This window comes from Meriones unguiculatus, chromosome 11, assembly GCF_030254825.1.
Source record: "Meriones unguiculatus strain TT.TT164.6M chromosome 11, Bangor_MerUng_6.1, whole genome shotgun sequence".
Lineage (NCBI taxonomy): Eukaryota > Metazoa > Chordata > Mammalia > Rodentia > Muridae > Meriones > Meriones unguiculatus.
This window is the reverse complement of record NC_083359.1, coordinates 95,699,262-95,724,794: the sequence shown is the minus strand read 5'-3', so window position 1 is coordinate 95,724,794 and position 25,533 is coordinate 95,699,262. Positions and strand designations below refer to the sequence as shown.

Sequence of the window (25,533 nt, the reverse complement as noted above, 5' to 3'; positions counted from 1 at the left end):
TGGGGTGGCGGGTTCCTTCCAGACCTCTGCCTGTATCTTTGCACAGGCCCTTGCGGCTACAGCGTCTTGCACAGGGTTAAGTAAAATTGGCTAAAGAACTTTTGGGCCACACTTCAGAGATACACCGAGAAAAGCAGGTGGCAGAACTAAGCATGTTAACAAGGGCAGCCCCACAGAGAGGCCCATGCCAGCACCATTCTTTCCAGTTTACCCTTAAAGGACAGACAGGAAAGGCAGCCAGAACAACAGAAAGCTGGCGAATCATCTATTCTTGGGTCTAAGTGACTACGAATATCTGTAGCTTTCTACTTATAATATACAAGATGTTCGAAAATCCTTTAGATTGTTATAGCCATCAAATATAACAAGTTAGCATTTAAACTTCCCAGAAGTGTCAAAGACAGTTTTATTCTTATATTTAGCTTTCTATGAAAATATAAAAAGCTGAGCAAAAGAAAGTCAAAGTTAATATACAAAATGTATTCCATTTTAAAAACGGCACCGATAGTAACAAATCTCTCCAACTGATAAGAGTTTCCTGTGGCAGCGGCCTGCTCTTAGTGGAATATTGCTCTCTGAGCACGTGCACACTCGGGCTTGTTGAAGATCTCATCTTCTGTCTCTGGAGTGAGTTGGATGTTGTCCTTGACTGGAGACAGGGGCTTCTTACAAGAAGCAAGCTTTTCAGAATCTCTGCAAAAAAACAGTAAAACAAATGTGACTTCAGGTACTATAAGAGAAGCAATAACCTAAGTGGAAAAAAGAGGGGCACAGAAACCCTGTACAGTGTAGTCTATGCCAATTCCTATATGCACATTCCCTATATGTATATACATGGAATATATATAGAATATATATAGACAGGGTCTCACTGTGTAGTCCTGGCTGAAATGGAACTAGCTATGCAGACCAGCTGGGTCTTGAACTCAGATTCTCCTGCCAATGCCTCCCAAGTGCTGGATTAAAGGTGTGCATTTTAATAGTCTCCTAGACTATGAAACATAAGTAGATTAAGGCTAATAGTTGAGCTGTATTTTTTTTTTTAACCAAAGTTCCTCTGCTGGACTCTTGCTCTACACCCATTAAAAAAATCCTATTATGAAAATAGCACAGTAACATTTTGTCTCTTCTAAGCAAAAATTAAACATCACTAAGTCATTTTTTTCCAACAGATCTTTTAAAGAATACTATTGTAACTTTGATTTCTTCTAACACCAGTTTTGTAAGTTCTATGCACCCTGGAGATTTAAGTCCCTCTTAGGAGCTTTGTGAGATCAAATTATTTTCATAATATTTACCTTTCCCACTGTGCTGACATTTGTACCAATAAATGCCAAAGCAGATTTCGGTAGAAGCTGCCACCAAACTCAGTGTGAGGGCCAACAACAGGCACCCGGCACCCAGCAGTACCCACCTTTCCCCACCACCTACACCTCGGGCATTGTAAACAAGCTAACAGCCACAGGAGTGTACTTGATCCCATTGGAGGCAGAGGCAGAAGGGTTTCTGTGAGGTGAAGCTAGTCTACACAGAGTTCCAGGGCAGCCAGAGCTACACTGTGAGATTCTGACTCAAAAGAAATAAGGAAAGCTATGCTGGGCGTGGAAGAGCAAAGGCAGGTGGATTTCTTGAAGTCTGAGGCCAGCCTGACCTCTTGCTGAACCAGAAGCTCAGGTGTTTCAGCTATGCTGTCAGGATCTGCCTGTCTCCATCTCCTAGTGTGGGGGTCACAGGTCAGGCAGCTATACCTGGATTTTATAAGTGGATGCTGGGGATTCACACTCAGTGGTCCAGAGGCTATAAAGGACGTAGTACTTCCTGAAAGATGGAGTTAGTAACAGGCGGTGGTGAGTTGCTCAGCCTGAGTACAGGGAGCTAGGAACTGAACTCAGGTTTTTTGAAAGAGCAGCAAGTGCTTTTAAGGAAGCCACCTCTCCAGCCCTTCTTCAGATTTTCAATGTTTGTAAGAAACACTGTAACAAACGGACCCTTCCTATAGGCACACTTCCCTTGTGTTAGGTTTCAACTTCAGCCAGAGAAATGCGAGTTTACAGTTAATCTTGGATTTCTCAGTAAACCAAATGTCTGTCCTAAGAGCTAGCCCAAGTGGGAACACTGCAAATAAACAGGACTAGACAGCTGCTGCTTTAGGAAGCTTTAGCAGGTCCCAAACTCTTGCCTTCTAGAACCAGTCATGTTCCTAAAACATTATTTGAGCCCAAACACTGGGTGCATGTGGTTACATTTGTCAGTTAACCACCTAGAAACGAAAGGAAGTACAGTGCAGACCCCCTCTCAGCTCTGCCTAATCTCTTCTCATTCCAGTCCTGAGCAATGAGAAGAAAAAGAACTTCCTATCTGGAAAAGCAGCTCTGAGCTGGACTGGGAGCTGAAAGTGAGAAACAGAAGCTGCACCTATGAAAGCAGAAAGGGGGATGGGGCTACAGGAAACAGAGCTCCGTCCTGCTTCAGAAAAGGAACCAGGGAACTTACTTCTTAAACCCGAAGCTTTTCCAGAGCTCGCTGATCTTTATCTGCAGCCCTGGCTTGTTCTCGGTGTCACTGTGTTTTCTCCTCAGGATGCTTCCCGGCTTCTTGCTCAGGCCACTGACCCTGGCAGGCACCAGGGCCTTGATCTTGGTTGTAGAAAGAGAGTCTGTAGAGCTAGACCTACAAAGACCAGGAACCTGAAGATAAATTTAAGTTTTTGTTAGTATTATGTTGCTTGTTAGAGATGGGAGTGTGGGCTTCCCCAAACGCCAGTTTTAACTCTGGGCTCTAAAAGAACTGCCTTTAACTCCTAGAAACAATCAGTTATTGCTTTTTTTCCCTTGGTCCCACTTACATCTTAGAGACTCTTGCATTTCAAGCTGAAACTGAATTATATTTTGAGTAAGTTTGTCTGTGCAAACGTAGCATAGGCGATTTAAATCCCTTGATATTTTTGTTTCTACTTAATGGCTGATTTGTTTGTTTGTGACAGGGTCTCCCCACACTGTCCTGGCTCTCCTGGAATTCAGAGCTCCTCTTCTCCCCTTGTTCTGGGATTAAAGGTATATGCCAGCACATTGAGCCTTTAAGAGCTGATTTTTGTCCCGTACACAGTAACACTGTTTCTCAGGACAGAGAGGGAAGTGTGTGAACAAGTCTTTAAAACTGATTAAGGTGGCAGAGTCTACATAAAAGTGTCAGGAGTTAAACAGACAGAACCCCACAGCTCTGCCTGGGTGTGCAGTGCGTAGCTTTTGGCAATACACAGCAAAGCATTCTCACCCTAGGACTAGTCAATCACTCATGGGCTTTGTTCTCACAGAGTAATTCTCTGTTATACATACATGCTGTCTGAAGAAGTTTGAATATAAAAAATCACAACACAAGCCAGGTGGTGCTGGCACACGCCCTTAATCCTAGCACTCTGGAGACAAAGGTAGGTGAGTTCAAGGCCAGCCAGGTCTACAGAGCAAGTTTCGGAACAGCCAGAGCTGTTACAGAGAAACCTTATCTCAACAAAACAAAACAAACAAAAAAAAAACCCAAAAAAATAAGAACACCGGTATTTTAATTTTCAATTTTTGTGTGTATTTCTCATTTGTTTGGCAATAACACTGCTTCTGAAATTAAGAAAATAATGATTTTAAATGTTTTACCTTGTTCCTTACAAGTACATCTTTCTTTGAAAAGGAAGGCAACTGTTGCTTGGTGCTCTCATTTTCTTGATTATCAAGCGACTTATTGTTACAATCCGATTCCTAGATTACCCAGATGAAAAACAAAAATCTACTTGAGTTTTTATGACAACTCAACCAATACTCAACATGTAAAATGAGAACTCAGGTAAATAACATAATTTCACAAAGAGACATAAAAACACGGGAAAGAATAGCAGACAATGAATTAAAATGGAAAAGACACTTCTCAATTTCACCGAAAAGAGTACCAAGACATTTATCCTATAAAAATACACTATGATCCTGAAAGCTTTTTCTCTGTCCCTTCAGGAGCATGTCAAAATGCTGATGCTTAGCCCTGAATGGGGTGTTTTTCTCAGCCCTGCCAAGGGTCAAGAAACACCTCGGAAGAGGAGGCAGAAAGCTGGAGGACAGGGAATGCCGGGGAATGCTGTCTGGACCTGGTGTGGCAACTGCACACATGAACTCACATAGCTGTCTAAATAAACCAAGGCAGCTGAAATTCCCACACAGATGTGTGAAATGATCTCCAGGCCCGACCCCTCCTTCTCCTGAGAAGATATTGGCAGGTGACAGCTTCCATGGGAGGGAGAGTCATCCTTTCAGGCTGTGACTCCTAGGGCCTTCCATGCTCCAGTGCGTGGCCCCACACCTACGCACACGTGGGAAGCACTAATTGTATTTATTGGGTTACCAAAAAAGAAGACATGCAGTTAGGAGCAGCAGGTGCTGGGTGGAAAATGAGGAGCAATAGAGGGTCAGGAAGGGTCTACCTGACCATATTTCCTTGTGTGTATGAGATTCTCAAAGACTGAAATAAAGCAGACACGCCACTGCAGAGGCTGTAACAGGATCCACGCTCCCTGGCAACAGCTCTAAGTCACTGACTACAGAAAGCTGAACCAGCAGTTCCACTATCTCTATCAACTAGCTGTGTTGTAAAATGGTCAACACTGAAAAGGAAAAACTGCATCTTCCTTCAAGATGGGCCCCAGTCTGAGGTGCTGTGACCCTGGGGACTCCTTCCGCCTAACTTCTGTTCACAAGACTCTCCACACAGTGAGACTTCTCTCAGTGTTTACTCCGTACAGCAAACAGGCAGGTCAGTAACGGGAGGTGGCACTTGGCATTTCTCTAAGAGGTTTCCTGAATTTCTCTTGGGATTCCATACTGTATCACACATTCAACACAGGACAAGACAGCCTTGTGCCTTACAGAAAGGCATGTCTGGGGGAAGGAAAATAAGCTCCCCATCCCCACAGGACTCAGCAGGCTCGCAATGCCCTCCAAACAGCCCTGCTTCTATGGAAAATCGGGCAACTGTCCTGGTCACTCAGATGGTCCTAAGAGGCGCCACGCAAGTAGTGAAGGTGCATGTTGAATGAAACAAAGACTTCCAAGTCACGGGACAGTATTCCACATGAGGCAGCTGAAGGCAGGGCCTGGCAACCCAAGTCCAACCCCCAGGACCTGGGAGAGGGGCAGATCTCCCACGGGCTGTCCCCTGATCCCTTCTTGTGCACCAGGGCCCACGCCAGACTCATACACACATGCATGCTCGGAAGATAAATAATCTAATTTTTTAAAAAAGAAACAAGATAAAGGGAAATAAAAGGCAGAAGTCTTGCTGGCAGCCCATGGCAGCCCTGGCAAGCTCCTAAAACACTGAAGAGTGTCAACAGGACAGGCTTAGAATCCAAATACGTAAACTGATTTCCGTTTTCTCCAAGTAGAAACAATTTATTCCCACATTTTAATGTGCTCCCCCACCCGCTCGATTTGGCTTTTTTAAGACAAGATTTCTCTGTATAGCCCTGGCTGTCCCAGAATTTGATTTGTAGACCAGGCAGGCCTAGAACTCAGAGATCCACCTGCCTCGGCCACCTGGGTGACGAGCTTAAGTGAGCACCACCACTGCCAGGCTGATTGACTCCAAAGACGTTTCAATGATTTTCAGGTAGCTTGATGGCTGGGCTGGCAGAGTGAGTATTTTCTGAAGCTATATGGGTCCATTACACACCACTCAATACTCAGTATTGTCAGGCACCAAAGTTCTGCCAAATATTACTGTGAATTTAACTGTTCTTACAACTTGGTAATTACGCTTGGTGAAGATAAGACAGGATTAGCAACTCTGAGCTGACAGATTAAAGCCATTACACTCTTTCAGAATATGCCACTTACTTACTTATGAGCGATATTCAGTTAAGGTTTTGATGTCAGTAAAATCAAAGACAGAAATGAAGGAGGCAGAAGCAGGCAGATCCCTGAGTTCAAGGCCAGCCGGCTCTACAACACGGTTACACAGAGAAACCCTGTCTAGAAAAACAAACAAAACCACAAAACCACCCCCAAAAACAAAACAAACAAGCAAACAAAAATCAAAGTTAAGAATAAAAAATGTTTTTTATAGGTAAAAGGATTAAATGCTTTAAAATTTCAAACAAAATGTTTATTTTGTTTTATTACAAAGGAAGTTCACTAGAAATTTTCAGAATAAGGAAACCAGTCCTGGTGGCAATGCCTCAGCCTCCCAGTACTTGGGCAGCAGAGGCAGGTTGCATCTCTGAGTTTGAGGCCAGCCTGGTCTACAAAGTGAGCTCTAGGACAGCCAGGGTTATATAGAGAAACCCTGTCTCAAAACAAACAAACAAACAAAACGGGAAACTGTTTCTGAAGTACTACGATGCAACAAACACAAAACATTTAACATAGCTATTACTTTATAGCCATGAAATGCAATCAGTTAAAATTTTATATTAAAAGCAAACTTAGAGTAACAATACGTTTCAAAGGCTATCACTGCTTAGAGGACAACTGTGGGACACCAGTCCAGTCAGTGGAGCATGCAGGCACACAGGAAGTGCTAGTCTACATGTCCAGGCATAGAAAGCATGAACAGGCCCTTCAAGTGAATGACATGAACTTTCTACACCTGAGAATTTTTAAAATGACTTTTTAAAAATTTCATGTGCACCAGTGTTTTGCCTGTATGTATGTTTGTGTTTGGGTATTAGATCTCCTAGAAGTAGAATTGTAGACAGTTAATAGCACCCAGGTCCTCCGGAAGAGCAGCCAGTGCTCCTGAACACTGAGCCATCTCTTCAGTCCCAAACACTGAAGGATTTTGAATATAAATGTTGGTAAAAACTTCCTCACAGTCTGATCAACACCCCATTTCCCCGTGTTTGAGTCTGAAAACCAAGACTGCAGAAACAGACTCACCTCTGAATCCGAATCCTTACTGGAGGGCTGGGAAAGGGTCGATGACGTTAAACTGCATGGTGAGTCCACGCTTTCCTGAGACTGTGAGGCCCTGCCCGCCTCATGCAAGGGCTGGGACTTATCACCTGACCTCTCACTCTCTGAATGACACCTGTCAGTCTTGGCACAGATCTCAGGAAGACGGGTGGGGGACTCGCTGTTCCTCAGGAACTGCTGCAATGCAGTGCTTGTCGAAGGACCTGCAGTTCTCGAAAATTCCCCAAGAGTTCTAGACCAACTGAAACAACTTCTGAGTGTCCCCGGAGTGGGCGGGCACACGCCCCCTGCCGTGAATTTGTTGGTCTCAGAAGTCTGAGCCTCTCCGTCAGAAGACACAGTGGCCTGGCCTGGAATCTCAGCGCTTGGACTGCGTGTCCCACCTGTGTCAACTGGCTTCTGGCCTTCCCTGTCTGGACAGTCCGATACCCCGAGACTGGTGATGGCTTTGCCTGTGACAGCTGTTTCATTTAGATGCTGACTGCTTGCTTTTTTGGGTACGAAGTCATCAAAATCTGGAGAGCTGCAAAAAAACCTAACAAGGAACAGAAAGAATGGATCATCTTAAGTATTTCAGCATCTACTCACAAATCTATTGAGATTCACTTATTTATTCTCATACATCAAGAGCACAAGGAACAAGGAGTTTTAATTGAGACAAAGTCTATGTTTTTTGTTGTTTGTTTGCTTGTTTGCTTTTTTTTGAGTTGCTTTGTTTTGTTTTTCAAGAGAAGGTCTTTCAACATAGTACTGGCTGTCCTGGAAAACTCATCATATAGACCAGGCTGGCCTCAAACTCAGAGATCTGCCTGCTCATGCCTCCCAAATTCTGGGATTAAAAACTCAGTTTCCTAACATTTAGATTTCCGATTATACTTGCTTTTAGTGATATATTAGATCCAGTCCATCTCTCCATGTCTCTCCAAGATTTCTGCTTCTGCCTCTGTTCCCCCGTCTGCCCTTCTCTTCTTCTACTCTGCCTTCCACCATCCTGTCCTCTGGCTCCTCCCTCTCTTCCTGTCTTTCTATTGCTCAACCTTGTGGCTTGTTGCTTTATTTTGACATGTTTACACAAAGTTGAGACAAGTGATGCTTAGTGTCACAATGCAATGTCCAGATTGAAACCAGAGAGTGGGGGAGAGAAATCGGCATTTGAATGAACAAGGGTAAGGTGTATACATTTCAAAAGAATATTATACCAACACAATAGAAAAGGAAAAGAGAACTAACTGTAGCAGAGCTGAATTCCAACCATAGTGTGTCTGCAGGAGCCACAGTCCTTTTGTACTTTGATTCTGCAAGGATAGATGACAGAACTAACTGGAGTGGAAGGGAACTGCACCACACAATGGTCTGGTGACTGACATGGGCTAGAATCACCTAGGAAGGGAGCTGCCGGGCACACCATGAGAATCTTCCGGCTGAGGCTAATGAAGACTCACCCTGCATGTGGGAGGCAGCGTTTCATGCCTAGAGTTCTGAACTGAATACCAGGGAGACAGAGCGTTGGGCAACAGCGGTCACTGCCTTCCTCTTCCTAACTGATGGTGCAATGTGACCAGCTGCCTTCTGCTCCCGACACCACAGACGTGATGTACTCTTGAAATGTGACGTAAAACAAACCTTTCCTTCCCCATGATACTTTTGTCAGGCATTTTGGTCACAACAACAGTAAAGGTAACAAATAGAAGGCAACTAAGGAAATCGGCGTGCAGCAGGCTTTCGCAAGTAATCATGCACCTAACTTAAACGGCGCTCAGAAACCGCTCTACCTGCTTCTGGTCCCTGGAACTACAACAGCACCGCTTTCTCCATTCTTCCTCTGTAACAGCGTTGCGAACTTATTCCGTGTCCTGGATGGGATGTGTGCGTCTGTCTTGTGAGCAGTCCCGCGTTCCGAGGCAGGGGCAGACGTTTCAGGAGAGTCTGACGGTGTGCCGTCCCCACAGCTGGTTTTCTTGGTCTTCTTTGCAAATGAGGAATACTGACTCAACAGGTCATCTTCCGACAGCGCTTCTGAACAAAAAGCGGAAGCATGCGTAAACAACCAGGCCTCCTAATTGGCTCTTTGCCCTGGATTTTACGGCCAGAGTCCTGCTGTCCTAAAGGCAAAGCATGCTTTTTTTTTCTGCACATGCTGGGCAAGGGCTCTACACACAGCCATATATTTAGACCTACTTTGTCTTTTGAAAGCTATGCCTCATAAAAGAAAACATTAAGAATAACTGAAAATAATTACCTTAGCTGCGTTTTACCATCTTCCAAATTTGTTAACATTTAATGCCATTTATCTGTATGATTTTTATATGAGATTACCCTAATCAAAAGGACTCAGGGAGGCAGAGGCAGGCAGATCTCTGTGAGTTCAAGGACAGCCTGATCTACAAGAGTCCAAGCCATCCAAGACTACTCAAAGAAACCCTGTCTCAAAAAAACAAAACCGAACGAAAAGATCTCAGGCATGACAGATTCTGAATGACTGTATTTTAAGTGTAAAAAAAAAATTGGAGGGCAGCTTATATATAAAGCTATGACTAATGATTAAAATTTTTCCTTTTGAGACAGGGTTTCTCTGTGTAGCCTTCGTTGTCCTGGACTCACTTTGTAGACCAGAGTGATCACCTGCCTCTGCCTCCCAGAGTGCTGGGATTACAGGCGCGAGCCACCACACCTGGCTGACTAACACTCCAATAAAACCAGCAATCATCTACCCTCCGTTGCGGTTTCTGAGCTAAGTGTGACTGTGTGCTAGCTTGGTTCTTTATTACCAAGCCACAAGGCCAAGGAGGGTTGCTGGGTCAGATGCAGACTATAAGAGGCGGCAGCCTGAGAAAAGCAAGGACACGGACAGTGCAGCAGCACTTTAGGTCCTCCAGTGGTGCTCCGTCTGCTCAGCCTCCCCTCCACTGAGCAGACACTTCCTGTAGTAAGAGGTCGGCAGGAGGGCCAGCAACACCTGCTACCAAACCCGGGCACCTGGGTTTGAGCCCTGGTGCACACACCATGGAAGGAGAGAGCCAACTTCTGTAAGTTGCCCTCTGACCTCCATATGTGTGTGGTGTGAAAAATGTAAAAATAAAATAAAATAAATAATAAATAAAATGGTGATACGATAGGTTGGGGTGCCAAATTCTAGAGACAATATTCATTTTTAAAGAACAACACATAAAAAAAAAAAAAAACCTGCAGCTCAGTAAACTACACCTTCATTCCTAGCAAAAGCAAAGTCTGGTTACTAAGGGCACTAGGAGCCCTTAGGGAAAAAAAGGAAAATACGTATTGTAGGAGCCCTAGCAACGAGCACAGACAAACCTCACCTTGTTAGGACAGGTTGTTAGCACAGGGAGCTGGGACCCGGGGGGTCTCACGGTATCCCAGTGCACAGCACTGGTCACCTCGGAACACAAGGATCTGCGGGTTGTACACCCTCAGTGACAGGGTCTGGGGCTCTAGGTTCCTGTACTTCCTCTAATTCACTCAATTATTATAGACAAAGATAATACAACCAACAGTGCAAGGCACAGGGGCCACAGTTTCACCAACCGACCACAAGTTTGCAATGTCACAGCACTTTAGCAGCAACTGGGGAGATTCAACCTAAGCTCTGCCGGTGACAGAAATAACAAGCAGGCTGGCAGGCGTGCTCAGTCCGTCTCTGCAGCACTAGAAGCAGCAGCCTCAGAAGGGCCCACTCGACTGTCATCAGCAGCAGCACGCCACACCCAGGCACATGTCCACTGTCATGGTCACAGCACAACTAAGGAGCTCCATTACACCCAAAGCACACCCCAATAGAAGGGGCACTTGCCGCCCAAAGAGAAACTTCCTTGGGTCACAACTGCGCCGTCAGAGTATCCGAAGGGCAACAGGGACTGAACTTAGTCCAGTATTTGGGTGTTCCAATCTACAGGACTAACACCTAAGATTCAACTGTACCGGCCTGGTGAAATGGCTCAGCGGCTAGCTGTTTGCTGTGCAAGCCCGAGTTCAAGCCCCAGCACCCATATAAAGCTGGAAAGAGACAGAGCTGTCCTCTGAGCACAACGGTGCACAGTGGCAAAACTGCGCACAAAAATACATCATCCACTCATGTAATAATAATAATAAATACAAATAAACGGGCTGTATTTTTGTACACTGGCATTAACTAGAAACCGAAATGCCATTTTCAAAAGGATAAAAAAAGAAAAAAAAAATCTGAAGACGTAAGCGTAAATTTGACAGCTGATTCTAAACATCTGTACAAAGAACACAGATCTCTGAAGCCTCCAATGAACAGTTACTATTAAGAGGAAATCCCAGAGCTTTTTTTCTTTTCTTTTCCAAGATAGTGTTTCTCTGTGCAGGCCTGGCTGTCTTGGAACTTGCTCTGCAACCCAGCTGGCCTTGAACTCACAGATTTGCCCGCCTCCCAGTTGCTGAGATTAAAGGCATGTGCCACCACCGCTGAGCCCCACAGCCTCTTTTTAAAAGCAGGTGACAAGTGGATCCTAGGAATCACACAAAACCAGGAAGAACCGCAAACAGCCACGGAGGGCGTTTAAAACCCAGGACCAACACCGGGGATTTACACTGCATGTGCTTAACTTCAGTCCCTGGGAGCGCATCTGCCGCCAAGGTCAGGCTGGACGGGAGCGCGCAGAGCCAGCGCCCAGGCAGGAAGCGCTGCCAAGTAAGGGATGCCCAACAGGTACAAGGCAGAGACCGGGATAGAAAGAAACCCCAAGGCCAACAGGACAGAGAGCCGCACCGCCATTCACAAATCGAAGGGCCTGGAGTCTTGCTGTCTACCATCCATACCGTCTCTACACATCAGAGCTACGAGTACAAAAATAACAGGGTAAATCAAGGAGAGTGCAGTGAGCTGGGCTTGGAAAAGGTTTCTTAAATCTGACCAACAATTATTAGCATTTGGAAAAAACGAAACACATACCATTTCTTGGTCTCTTCACCGTGGAACACTTCCTGGGAAGATTTAACCCTTTAGTACTAATCACTTGTTTAAGGCCCACGGTTCTTGGATTTTCCTTCGACTGAGGAACGTGGGAAACACCGTTCACCTCAAGTCTGGGACAGTAATTCCTGTGCCAAATGCTATCGGTAACAGTTGATTTCTGACACGCGTCGTCATTCCAGCTACGGCTTCGTGAGTGGGCTGGCTAGAAAAGAACAAAGAAAAAGGTTACTTGAACAGGAGAAATGACCATTTTCCTCCGTGTCTGCTTACAGTAATGTTCAGTCACTGCTCAAGAGAAGAGCTTTGGAGCCTGGCCTGTGGATACAGTCCTGCAAGCCCAGCTACTCCGGAGGCCGAGGTAGGAGGACTGAAAATCGAAAGGCTGCCTAGGCTGCATCGTGAGTAGGGCCCAATCCAGGGGACTTTGTGAGCACTGATCATTTTATTTCAAATTAAAATGGACTCAGTGGTGGAGTCTTGCCTAGCATGTGTGAGGCCTGGAGGGAGAGCAAGAAAGGAAGGAAGAAAGAGAGGGTGTGAGGGTTCTGATGAAGTCTGGGCTCTAATCATCCTTTTTGCTGTTTTCTGCATCTCACCCTTCTCTGTTAAACGTGTCTTATGTTCCTAAGGAGTGTCTCCTAGTAGGAGTCAAGCTACCCACTGGCTCATTTCTAAGAGAGAAAACCCAAATCTTCCTACATGGCAACAAACCGAGGTCGTGAAAGAGTGTCTTAAAACCTGAGCACCACCCCAGCAACAGTCCCGCAGCACGTGATCGTTCCACAGCCTTCAGACAGCACCGACCTCAAAGGTCCTGCTCAAAGCAGTCACCCAGCTAACACAGAAATCCGTTTACTTTTAATTATTTGTTTGAGACAGGGTCTGCTGTAGTCTAGGCTACATGGACTGATCTTCCTGCCTCCGCCTCCCATGTGCTGGGATTAGAACCATGAGGTCCGAAGCCTGGATAGAAATTTGTTGAGTCCAAACCAAAACAACCGAGGCTAAAAAAGGAGTAGCTTGTATCAGCCTCACTTGCTACCACACTGAGAGAGAAAGCTGCTTTGGCATACACTGAGTCTTGGAGAAAACTTCCGAGAGACAGTTTAAGCCAGTTAACATCCGTGAGGTAACAGTTTCACTAGTGGGTTTACCATTAACCATTACAGAGGACTCTGGCCAGCTAAAACATTGGCAATGATACTCCAGTAGACAAAGGCAGCTAAGATCAAAAAGTTTAGACATGGAAAATTAGTCCTTCACAGTGAAACTGTCTTAAAACAAAACAAAAAGACAAGATCTCGCTATATAGTTCAGGCTAACCTTGAACTTGTGGCAATTCTCCTGTCTCAGGGTCCCAAGTCTTGGGATTACAGACATCTGCCACACTGGGTCAAGTTGTTTTCCATGTATATTCTATATAGTACTGAGGACAGAAATACTTCACAGCTGCTGAGCAAAGAAAGACTTGCCTCAAAGTTCTTGAGACAAAACTAAAATGTGCTTTTCTATAAGAGTTGTTAAATGTTACCATAGTGTCTGGACTGTAGTCATCAATCTGCTCGAAAGTATTTATATCTCTATTTCCAAGTGCTATTTGAAGAGCTATGGAATCATCAACATACCTAGGTTGGTAAGGTTAAGGAAAAATGTCCTTATTAACAAGCAACAGAATGACACTGCACTAAGATATGAGAATGCTCTACTGACACAGAGAATTGCCGAGATTTATGACCTTCACACCCACTTACTGCTCACATCAGCATCAGTGAGACAAGGCAAGGTTGCTGGCCCGTGTCCCTGCAGGAGCTGCCCGCCTTCTTGAAGGGGAGCACAAGTCAATTCCTCCCTTCCAGAGAGATACGGGGAAAGTTCTGGCCACTACCTAAGTGACTCAGAATTCTACAGCTGCCTGAGCATAGGTGACCAGTGGCCAGTGGCCACGGAAGGGGCGCCCTGCCCTGATGTGCTAGAAACCCTCCTGAGGAGTCAGGCTTGCCTGGCAGCCCTCAGATTGACACTTCTGACGTGCTGGCTGCTGGCTCAGACAGAGCACACGGTCTGTGGCCGATTCTGTCGACCTCACTGGAGCAACCACTCAATATACAGATAAGCCTCAGGTTTAAGCTCAAACACCTAACTTTCACTAGCATGCTTTTTTTGAAGATGAGAAAAATATGACAATCTGCACCACAGAAAATAAAATCAATTTCCAAGTTTTTGTCTCACTAAAAATACTGTACTATGGGGCTGGAGAGATGGCTCAGAGGTTAAGAGCGCTGTCTGCTCTTCCAGAGGTTCCAGAGTTGAATTCTCAGTAACCACATGGTGGCTCATAACCATCTATGAGAGCTGGTGCCCTCTTCTGGCTTGCAGGTACACATACAGGCAAAACACTGTATACACAATACAGAGATCTGAAAAAAGAAAAACAAACAAAAAAAGTGTACTACTACCAATAACGTTTACAGAGTAGGTGGAAAATTCAACCACATGGCCCAGAAAGGATACTGCCCAGCATAAGTCAGGGTTTCTGGATTGACGTCATCTCCGTAGGCATTCAGTGGGATCAGCTTCCTTTGGATGGGGTCGAACACTAACTGGTAGAGGAAAGTATTGTTGGCTCGAATAAATCCTGTGATGTAATCCTCAGGTACCGTTATATTCATCTTAAGGTAATGCCCGATTTTCTTGATAACCTAATAATGGATATAAAAATATTTCACGTAAAGCTGAAGATAGGGAGTGGAGGGAGTTTACTGATCCCACACCTGACCCTGGAAAGTGAAAGGTGAAATCAACTGCTTTTCTCTCCAGCAAGAAAACTTCTAACAGAAACCACAGCATGCCGCATCATTCCAAACTCTGCTCTCATAGCCAGCTTTGGTTGAGCACTGTTCATGCAAAGTGCCAAATAGCCAGCTATGTCAAGTACTTCTAGAAAGTCCTTTCAACCCAGCAACAAACAAACAATAAGTCTGAGAACTAGAGTTCAAGGCTATCCGTAACTACATAGCAAATTCAAGGGCAGCCTGGTATTCACAAAACCTTGTCTCAAAAAACTTTTAAGGAGGAGGGATTAAGACGGTACAGGAGAGGGTAAGAGTGCTGGCTTTGTGATTTCTGTTAACATATTAAGAGCTTTTTGTTTAGCTTACATGAATATTCAAATTTGTTTAAATTTCTGATTCAGTGTATTGATAGCTCTAATCTACATAAACAAAAAATTCTTCCCACACAAAACTTTTCAGAGTATAAAGATCATTAGACTAGAAATCCCGAGACCCATGCACAAGCGCTAGGATCCAGGAGTCACCGTCTCATGTTCAGTCACCTTTCCCCCTTTTAGTGACGCTACAGGCTGGAGACATAATACTTCAAACCCATTTTGTAGTCCTGTAATTTAATTGCTGCTTCATAAAGCGAAGGTCTCTCCTACCTTCACGATATCTGGGTTATTGGCCAGTCTCAGGACCTTGCAGGCCTTCGCTAAGCCGATCCCACGCAGAGAGGCGAGGTAGTCACAGCCCGACAGGATACACATGTACCGGAACTTCTCCTCCGTGAACACATCCCCAAGCTGCTTGCACATTCCCAACCGTGCCTGGTCCACTTCCAATCCATTTCCAAACTGATCCATTTTTAAAATCACCTTCACAGACGAGAAATGGTCAGTACCAAGAAAGGCCACTTTATCACCATCCTCCACATCACCACAAGAATTCCACGAATTGTCCTTGCTCTGCACTGCAACACTGCAATACAAGTATTTCCTCTGACCTTCCTTTACATTCTAACGTGGCCAACCTTTTATTATTGGTATTGAGGCAATATAGGCTCATTACAGGCAATATGGATCTATGAAAAAATTTAAAAACCTGAAATTATCCACACCCCACTTATTGGTCACCCAGTATTCACATTCTGATGAGCATCCTGCAAGCAATCTATGAAGATATGTATATGTTAAGAACCACCTATGGTTTTATATCTTACTTCCCCCATAATAAATCATTATAAAGTTTAAATTTGTTTTTTTTTTTAAACTTAATTTGGTTGTTTTCCACTTTACTTCTTTATTGGTTTTTTTTTATTCTTTTAATATTTATTTATTTATATAGTATTCTGCCTGCACTTATGTCTGCAGGCCAAAGGAGGGCACCAGATCTCATTATAGATGGTTGTGAGCCACCATGTGGTTGCTGGGAATTGAACTCAGGACCTCTGGAAGAGCAGCCAGTGCCCTTAACCTCTGAGCCATCCCTCCAGCCCCTTAAATTTGTTTACACATTATTTTCAAAATAAAAAAATGTAATCCAGGTGCTATTAATACTAAAAAGAAAAACTAGTGGGGCCTGGTAGCACAGGCTGGGGAGGAAGGAGAGGAGCTCAAATTCAAGGCCTGCCAGGCTATAGCATGAGTCCAAGCCCAGGCTGGGCAGCTTAGCGAGGCCCAGTCAGAGTACAGAGGCTGTAGCTCACCCAGAGGTGCTTGTCTGCTAGTCAGAGGTTAAACCAGGACCACATATAGGTCAACCAAACACAGGCTACACATAAAGACTCCACAGGCCGGGATGTGGCTTAGTGGCAAACATCTGCCTAGCATGCATAAAGCTCTGGGTTTGATCCGCAGCACCCAAAACAGCAAGCTAACCCTGAAGGAGAGCACAGACCCTGAAGTATCAACTAACAAAACCAGAAATGAACACTATAAGAGCCATAAACCACACATATTAAAACACAGGCACTCCAGGCGAGGAGGTCTTTGGCTCAGCACCTGTGACTCTCCCCCGCACAGCAGCGTGCCCAATGACTGTGGTTCAATACCTTCTTACAGCCGAACGCAAGGAGGTCAGAGTCCTCTGTAATGACAGCTTGCACGACACCAGCTTTGTTAAGGTAGGCCAACTGAGCATCAGCTTCATACGGAGCCACGAGGCAGTCCACTCCCAGGGCCCGAGCAGCCTGTGAGAGACCACAGTGACCAGCAGCCCAGCACAGAACAGCACTGAACAGCATTACCAGCCTCCACTCACAGGCTAATAGTGCTTCCCAAAAACCATGTCCTCCCAAGTAGAAACTTTCTATTTTAGTTGTGATATATTTTGCGCTGATCTCAGAAGTACTCTCTTGTTTTAGTCAACTCACAGCCTTGGGTGACACTCGCTTGGCACAAAATTCTGAAGACCTTAGTTCCGATCCTAGAACCCAGGAAAAAGTGGAGTACGTGTAATTCCATGCCTACATGAAATTCCAGCACTGCCAAAGCAAAATGGAAGGTGAGAAAGGAAAGTCCTTGGAGGCCAGCAGGGCAGCTACCATGGATAAACACTGATAAATAAGTAAGAGACCTTGCCTCAAATGAGATGAGGGAGGACTGACAGTCAACATTGTCCTTTGACCTCCCCATGCTATCTGTGCACGCTATCTCACACGCCCACCCCCACAGATCTAAAAAAAAAAAAACCTCAATTTGAAAGGAAACAAAGAGAGTTGTTTGGACCTGTCCACTCACTTTTCCCTGTGAAAACTGCAGGCCTTCCTGTCAGGAGACAAGCCTGTCCAACACCATACCGATAAATCCTAGACCCTCACTGCTGCAGCTACGTCAGGGCATACATCCTGCTGCCTTTCTCTTTCTCTCTTGCCTACCAAGCGTCCCTGTGGCACCACTACTTGTGTCCAGCCAAGGTTTCTCCTCTGCTATACGTGAACTCTATTCAGGGCAACAGAGAGCATGTGTTTTCTGTGTAGCTCACTCTCTTTCCTCTATCCACCCTTGTTTTCCAACTCAAGCCACCAACAGTCAAAAGACATGTCCACATGATTAAGAACAAGGGGATAAGCCTTGGGGTACTTTTTTTTTTTGTAAGCTCAGAACCAGGCAGCAGGACAGCACGGCACAGAGCTGACCCTACCTTTATCCTAACTTCAAGAAGCAGTTTCCGAAAAAACCTAGAATGAAGAAAGTGGGGTCTGGGACTAAGTTCCAGGTGAGACGCTCTAAGAAGCTTCTCAGCCAGGCAGATTACAGGGGTCCTGCAGAGGCCCTCAATCAGTGAGTAACTTAAAACACAACTCTTCATTCACGTAACGAGGGTGAGTTGATGGTTAGACACAGATTAGGCTACAGTGGTGGCAGACACAGCCTATGGGAAGCTGTCCCTTGCCTCTCTGCACACAATACCCCAACTCAGGGCATGCACGCAAGGACTCAGGGGAAGTGTCACCGATCACCCCAGACTCCTGTCCTCTTTCTGACACCTGCCCTTTACTTGAGAACAACTTACGGCAAGCTCAGGTGAGCTCAGCCATTTGTTCTTGTGGCTTTGTTCTTTCTTACTAACTCACTTTTATTACTTTGTGGGCCATGGCGTGTGTAATGTTGACAGAGCGGGTGAAGCATTCCCGGGCTTCTGACACTTTCCCCTCGCGAAGAAGCTGCTTCCCTTTAAGAAGGTTGCTCTGTCGTCTCCTGAAAGGAAGAAAAACACGACTAAATATAAAGAAACAGCTATAGGCAGACTCAAGAAACGATAATAAGGCTGCAAGTGTAGTAATTTTGCTAGAATGAAAAAGTTTAATTCATTTGAAAGTGCACTTTGGCTCTTCTGGCATATCAGCCCAGATAAGAGCAAATGAGGTCATATATTCATTCATTCATTCATTCATTGGAGACTAGGTCTCATACAGCTCAAGCTAGCCTCACATTCACTAAGTAGAAGATGACCTAGAACCCCTGATTCTTCTGCCTCTACTTCTCAAGTACGGGGATTCCAAGCTCAGCACCAGCTGAGCAGGTGATTAATGCACCCAATGGTGCAACACAACTGACAAAAAGACTATGCCACAGCAATGCTTCATGCCAAAAGACAATTACTTTTAAGTGCGAGAACACTGTAACACAAACAGAACATTTAAGGGAATCTGTTCATGTACTACGCTACACACAGCATCAAGATTTTAGGCATTTGGTATCACGGGGCCTATGGCATCTCGCCCTAGCACAGTTCAGCCAGATGGTAAGTATGGAGTCAACTTACTCTCTTCGAGATCGCTCCACTTCCTTTTTAGAGGGCAAAGTACATCCATCAAACACGAGAATGGGCTTGACCCCGTAAGACAGCAGCATATTAACAAACTTCATACAGAATCCTACATACCTATGGGAGGGAGAAAGAAAACACACATTGACGGGCTTTGAATCTCTTACATTTTATTAGTAGTAGTAGAAGTGGGAGTATTTTGCTTTACTTAGGACCAGATGAAACAACTGTGAAGAAGGATTTCAGTTTTTGAGACTAAACTTTCCAAAGGAAGCAGAGAGTTAGATGGGTTCAAATCCTGCTGTGAGTACTAGGGAACACATGGTAGTCAGAAAGTCATTTGACTCTTGGGCCTTTTACTGCCGTAGATTAAAAGGCTTTGACGCCCTTTGATTCTCATTTTATTGTTGTTCCATATATCTTTAATTCTTCCATAAAAAAAAAATTGGTTTGAAACATCTCAAATCTATCGAAAAGTTTTAAGAGTACAACAAATCCCTGACTTCTCCCACAATACCTTATGAAACCCATGAGATCTGACAGCATTATCTGCGATGAACGCTACATGAAATTTCATCCGACAGTGCCAATCTTGTCCATTGGGACCAGTGATATCCTGGTTAATGTTGAACCCCAAGGTGCTCAGGGTATGATTTTCACAATGTTCCACCATAATATGTAAGTTCTCCCAACCTGCGGCCAGAATAAGGCGAAGGGATGCTGGACCCTGAGCTCCCGAGGGAGAACTCCAGCAGACGGTGCCATTCCTGTGCCCACATCCAGGATCTAAAGGCACTTATGCTGACCTTTCAAAGCAAGTGTAACACCCGAGACCACTTGCTCTAGTCCCTGCTGTGGACAGTGAAGAGGGCCACTGCACAGCGAAGAGTGGCCACAACCTCATTACACATTACGAACAGAGGACAGCACACAAGGAATTGCAAAGTCTTAAAGAAAGTTTGTCAAAAACATAAAGAAAATTCAAGTACCACCCTTTTGGTTTACTTCCACATTAGCACGTGCTGATGTGTTGATGTCACTCTTTATAATGACAACTGTTCATCATTAGCTTATCCCAGATGCCGAAAGTGGTGACAATTTCTGGCTAATACTGCTATCCCAGGCAGGAAGAAAAACTAAAGCGAGTAATTATACAAATATAACTTTTAAGTTGTCAAGGGAAAGTTTAAATCCATAGCAGATGTTAAGCTAGAAACTAAACTTCCTCAAAAAATTTTATTTATTTATTTATTTTATGTATATGAGTATATGAGTACTCTGTTTTCATGCACACCAGAAGAGAGAATCAGATTCCATTACAGATGGTTGTAAGCTACCATGTCATTGCTGGGAATTGAACTCAGAACCTCCGGAAGAGTGGCCAGTGAGTGCTCTTAACTGCTGAGCCATCCCTCCAGCCCCCAAAACTACGTTTTCTTGGTTAAGGAATTACTCAAAGAAAGCCAGTTGCGGTCTCAATGAGAATGGCCCCCATGGATCATATATGTAAATGCTTGGTCCCCAGCTCGTAGAATTATGTGGGAAGGATTAGGAGGTGTGGCCTTGTTCGCAGCAGGCTTTGAGGATCTAAAAGCCCACTCCACGCCATTCTGTTAGCTCTCTCTAACCTCATGCTTGTGTTTGAAGACAGCTCTTAGCTACTAAGCCTGCCATGACGATCAAGGATCCTAACCCTCTAAAGTAAGTTGCCTCGGTCATGGTGTTTTATTACAGCAATAGAAAAGACGTCTGCTGTAGGGGTGCAGCGCTGCAAGCGCTTGGGGAGCAGAGATGGGAGCAATCCTATGCAACAAAGCAAGGCAGAGGCCCACCGAAGTTACACAAAACGGTCTCAAAACGCAGAAACAAAATCAAACACAGAAAGTGGTAACAAAAAAAAAAGGTGTGGGCTTTTCTTTTTGAAAAGCTAAAATGATACATACTCCTTTATTTTCAGATATTAAAAAGGCAAATTATATATAAATATGTGCAAAAGATGGGGGCGGGAGGAGACAAAAAACAGCATCATTTTATAAACAGCATCATTTTATAAACAGCATCATTTTATATGAGAATATACATGAACCTTCTTAAAACAATGTTAGGGTTCAGACTGGATGCCAACAGGACCAACCATTTTGGGCCAGAACATATTGTCCCTTTGCCTCAGTTTGCTACCAGAGGCTAGCAGTGCTGTGGGAAAACACAATGAATTCTGAAAGCATTGTTAGGAAGTTTATCTTAGGAGAAAAAACCAAAAGCTTCTCTTGAGTAAAGAGTAAAGGAGACAATATTGGCTCTTCGCCTGTCCATACCCTGTCACTCTGACTTCTTCCAGAGAACAAACGTCAGGTCGGGTCTGTACTGCAGAAGGAAGTCTGGAAATACTCTAAATGCATGCCCTTAATAAATGCTAGTGTTTACTGAAACACGACTGGAAAAAACAAAGATAAAAAGAGCACTGACATGCTAGGGATAGCACAGGTCCCTAGCATCACATGAAACTGGGCTTCTGTGGTACATGCCTGTGTGCCCAACACTTGGTAGCTGGCGGCAGTAGGAACAGAGGTCCAAGGTCATCCTTGGCTATAAGTTCTAGGCCAGTCTGAAATATGCAAAACAAACTACTTCTTAAACTAGTACACGCCAAACTTACTTATCTGTAGGTTCCCCTTTGGCTAGCTTCTCAGCACAAGCAATAGCGCCTTTGTGAAGCCAACAGTAGGTATCCACAGCTACCGCCTGGCCTTTGTACTTTTTCACATTGATGGGTTCAGAAGCTTCTTTGATGAACTGAAGTAATCCTTGAATCCCCATAGTGCCAGGTTAACTACAGCATACGAAAGGAAAAAGGGGAAAACAGTAATACTAAAGCAAAGCTTATTTACCAAAATGATTTAGAAAATTAAACTCAGCGTGACTAGTATTTGACTAGCAACCAGCCTTCCCCCTGCCAAGTACCGAGCTCAGTACTTCATCCATCACCAACACTAACCCGAAACACCACTGCATAGTTTCTTGGTTATTCTTTCCATACTTAGAATCCCAACACTATCTTTCATCTCTTAACAGTCGTAGGCATACAAAAGGCATTAAACTTTGAGTCTATCCTTTCCCTACCACAGCCTACAAAACTGTGCATGCTATGGTGTCATATTCACCCCTACATTAAAGGGCCATGTCTAAAGCTGCAGTGTAGAACCTCGAAAGTTTGGAGAAAGACAGATATTTCAACTGAAAAGCAGTAAGAATTATGTAAACAGATCTGTACTTTTTTTTTCAAGTTAGGGTTTCTTTGTGTAGCCCAGGCTGGCCTAGAACTCACAAATATTCACCTGCCTCTGCCTCCCCAAGGGCTGGGAATAAAGATGTTTGCCAAAATGCCCAGATTACCATTCATATTCGTAAAAAATCAAACTGGGCGGTGGTGGTGTAGGCTTTTAATCCCAGCATTCTAGGGAGGCAGAGGTAGACAGATCTCTGTGTGTTCAAGGCCAGCAGGGTCTTCAGAGCTAGTTCCAGGACAGCTAAGCCTACACAAAGAAACCGCCCCCCAAAGACTACAAATCAGGCTACAGTCTAAGGCATCCCCTAGAGGGGACATGCCTTCTGAATTTTAACCATCGGGCAATTAAGATGCAGGTGGGTCTCCACCCATGACACGTGTAAAACAGTAAGTCTGCTACCATTAGAGGCAATCTCTCTAAAACGTGCTTTCACGCATGATGATGAAAACCGGGCATAATTACATTTCGTGAAACTTCGGTAAGTTTCTTCTAGGCCAAGTAAATCTCGAGTAAGTATTTCTATGTCCTCTTTAGCACAGGAGTGACTGAGCGCCATAAGGGCACATCAACCCCAGGAGATCGCCCGCGGCACCGGAGGTAACGGCAGCATCGGCTTCACCGTAGTCCTGTCTCCCGGGAACGAAAGGGCAGGAGCTGAAAGCCCATTCCGGGTGGTTCTTCAGACCTGCATAGGAGAGGAAACACACAAAGGAAACTCATCGCTGGATACGAGTGGACGTGCGGACACTCGTCCGGCTGCCTCTGCGGAAAATGCGAGACCCGGCGGCCAAGGACGTTGCCCGCAGCGGCCACCGCGCGCTCCACGCTCACGTTCTCTTCCAGGAGATCCGGGTCCCGCGCCGAGAGCGGACGCGTGGATCGGAGCCGCGGGCACCGCACTCTCGTCCACACAGCCCGTCCCTCCTGAGACCGCCCCGCTGCAGCCCGCCGCCCCCCGCCAGCTTCGGGGTTCACTCACCCGGGGTGCAGAACAGCAGCAGCGGCCGCAGCTGCAGGCGCAGCCGAGGACCTTTCAATTTGCGCGGGATCGCGAGGCCCCGCCCAGCGGACATGACGTACGTCACGTCCTTGGCCACAGCCTCCACCTCCGGCTCTCTGTGTGACGGCCTTCCTCTCATCCGGGTTCTGAGTCCGCCGCCAATGGCCAATACCAGCTCGAACCCGGTGAAGATGGAACTAATAGATGCCTCTTGTCCAAGGAGGGCGGGCTCCCCGGAAGTTGCGTTCCCGCCGGTGCTGCTGGGAGTTGTAGTTCCGGCTTGACCAAGCCGTCGCTCCGTGTGCCTGTGCTCTGAAGAGCTCCCAACTTGGGGTCAAAATTGTTCTGTTGTTATAAACCTGGAAAAAGAGCCTGACTTCTTGGTGAGTCACAGGCAAACCCGACGACCTTCCGTCTCTGAAACATCCTCATCGTTGTGCAAATTGAAGTTGAGTTTGCTACAAGACGTTCACGTTTCAATAGTGTGATTATAACCTGCTCTTACCCACTTTATCCATTATCTGACCTTATCCCTGATACGAGCTGGGAAAATGTTATCATTATAACTAAACAACAAAATGGGCCTTATGGTTCACAGACATTAAAGACATCTTGTATTTTGGTGGCTGCCTTGGGCCACGTTCCTTGATAACTCAAGGAAAGAAGAACCCTCTAGTTTCACTTCCCCTTAACTGGCTTTTAAAAACTCACTAATTTTAGAACTGACACCTACGTGTCGTACATACTTTAGTCTCTCACTGTCTTTGCCACAGCAGACTCCTCTGACTGAAGTGTGGCATAAGAATCTTACCTGCCCATATTTGTTTGCCTTTCTTTCTCTTGCCCTCCAGATAAAGGTGTCATTTGCCATCCTCCATGCTTTCTGGGTTCACCTTAAATATCTATCAATTAAGTGACGAATTAATTATCCCTGGAGAAAGGAACTTTAAAGATATACGTTGGGTTACTTTTCTTTAAACTTAAAGAACTCCAAATGTCCACTAATATATAAATCGTAATTAACCCGGTGACCCTTCCATATGTCCCTTCAACAAGTTCCTAAATAATGCTTGTGTCTGCAGCCCCCAGGAAGGTAGTCTTCATTGGGGAGCTTGCTTTGCTAGCTTTCTAGTATTTTCTAAATATTTTTCTTTGCCTCCCAAAATGCCTGAAGCCATTAGACTTTCTGAGTGGAGCAATGAATATGGGTTTACAGTTATATGAATTTCCCAGATCTCCCATTTTCTTTGTAATATTGTGTGAGTGTATATCTATATCTAATGTAAAATCATATAATGCATATTTAAAATAATGCACATTTTATAACTCATATAAGCAAAAGAGTCATTGTTGCATCTATTAGGAAACCTACACATGTCCATGGAAGAGGAAGGAAGAAATGGGAATCAAGAAGAGAGATATTAGAGCCAGTCGTGGTGGCACACGTCTCTAATCCCAGCACTCAGGGAGGCAGTGGCAGGCAGATCTCTGTGAGCTTGAGGCCAGCCTGGTTTATAAAGTGAGATCAAGATAACCAAGGCTACACAGAGAAACCCTGTCTCCAAAAACCACCCCAGAGTACCTGGGTTCAGTTCCCAGAATCCACATGGCAGCTTACAACTGTCTATAACTTCCAGGGGCCTCTTCTGGTCCTGCTCCATCAGGCACCAGACAACCACTAGGTGTACAGAAATACATGCCGGCAAAATACCCACACACAGGAAACAATAACAAAAAATAAATCAGGACATCCTGGGGCTGGAGAGATGTCTCAGTATTTAAGGAGAAGGGGTACTTTTTTCCTAGAGGACCTAAGTTTAATTTCAGCACCAACAATGGGTGATCACAACCATCTATAACTCCAGCTCCAAGGGATCCAACTCTTCTGTCCTCTATGGATACAACCCCTGCAATTTAATGGAAAAATATGGACAAAGAATCCAAAGAAAGATCTACAAAATAATTGGAAATAAGGAGAAAACACAGATCTCTACTTCTTAGTATCAGCTTAGGTCAACTTCTTAGCATGCATAGAAATTAAATGTAAGAGAGGATTATGTAATATTTATATTATTCATGCAGTGAAAATAGTTTTACCAAAAATAACTTGGATTTGGAGGGAATACTCAAAGATGTTCTCTTAAAGTGCTGGTGGTTTAAATAGATAATTCTTTCCTAGAGGACAATCTGGCAGGGCATACAAAAACGCATTAAAGAAAAAAGATGATAAAATCTTTTAACTCTGCAATTAGTCTTCAAGCAATTTATCCTAAGAACACTGTTGGATTAGATG

At 44.8% G+C, this 25,533-nt stretch overlaps 1 protein-coding gene across 3 annotated transcripts; it reads right to left on the bottom strand.

Moving 5' to 3' along the window:
• Positions 1 to 375: 375 nt before the first annotated feature.
• Exo1 (exonuclease 1) lies at positions 376 to 23,301 on the bottom strand. Of its 3 annotated transcripts, none has more exons than XM_021661422.1 (15): positions 23,220 to 23,301; positions 22,703 to 22,925; positions 21,610 to 21,783; positions 18,951 to 19,070; positions 18,259 to 18,382; positions 16,735 to 16,872; positions 15,347 to 15,559; positions 14,419 to 14,606; positions 13,439 to 13,532; positions 11,884 to 12,109; positions 8,723 to 8,966; positions 6,915 to 7,485; positions 3,648 to 3,749; positions 2,494 to 2,687; positions 376 to 693 (listed from the first exon to the last, which is right to left on the bottom strand). In XM_021661422.1, exons 3-15 carry the CDS (start codon positions 21,768 to 21,770, stop codon positions 558 to 560), a joined length of 2,511 nt encoding a protein of 836 aa, XP_021517097.1. In that variant the 5' UTR covers positions 21,771 to 21,783; positions 22,703 to 22,925; positions 23,220 to 23,301; the 3' UTR covers positions 376 to 557. The 3 variants fall into 3 exon arrangements, with proteins under 3 accessions (XP_021517097.1, XP_021517098.1, XP_060220721.1); XM_021661423.1 differs by having other exon boundaries at positions 8,723 to 8,963; XM_060364738.1 differs by lacking the exon at positions 3,648 to 3,749.
• Positions 23,302 to 25,533: the final 2,232 nt, after the last annotated feature.

Bases quoted from the DNA above. Each gene is read 5' to 3' on its own strand.
- Exo1 (XM_021661422.1), bottom strand. From the start codon at position 21,770: ATGGGGATTCAAGGATTACTTCAGTTCATCAAAGAAGCTTCTGAACCC. The intron at 14,607-15,346 runs GTAGGAGAGACC...ATCCATTATTAG, and splicing joins ATAACCCAGATATCGTGAAG to GTTATCAAGAAAATCGGGCA. The intron at 7,486-8,722 runs GTAGAGCGGTTT...GTTCCTTGTTAG, and splicing joins GTTCCAGGGACCAGAAGCAG to GTTTTTTTGCAGCTCTCCAG.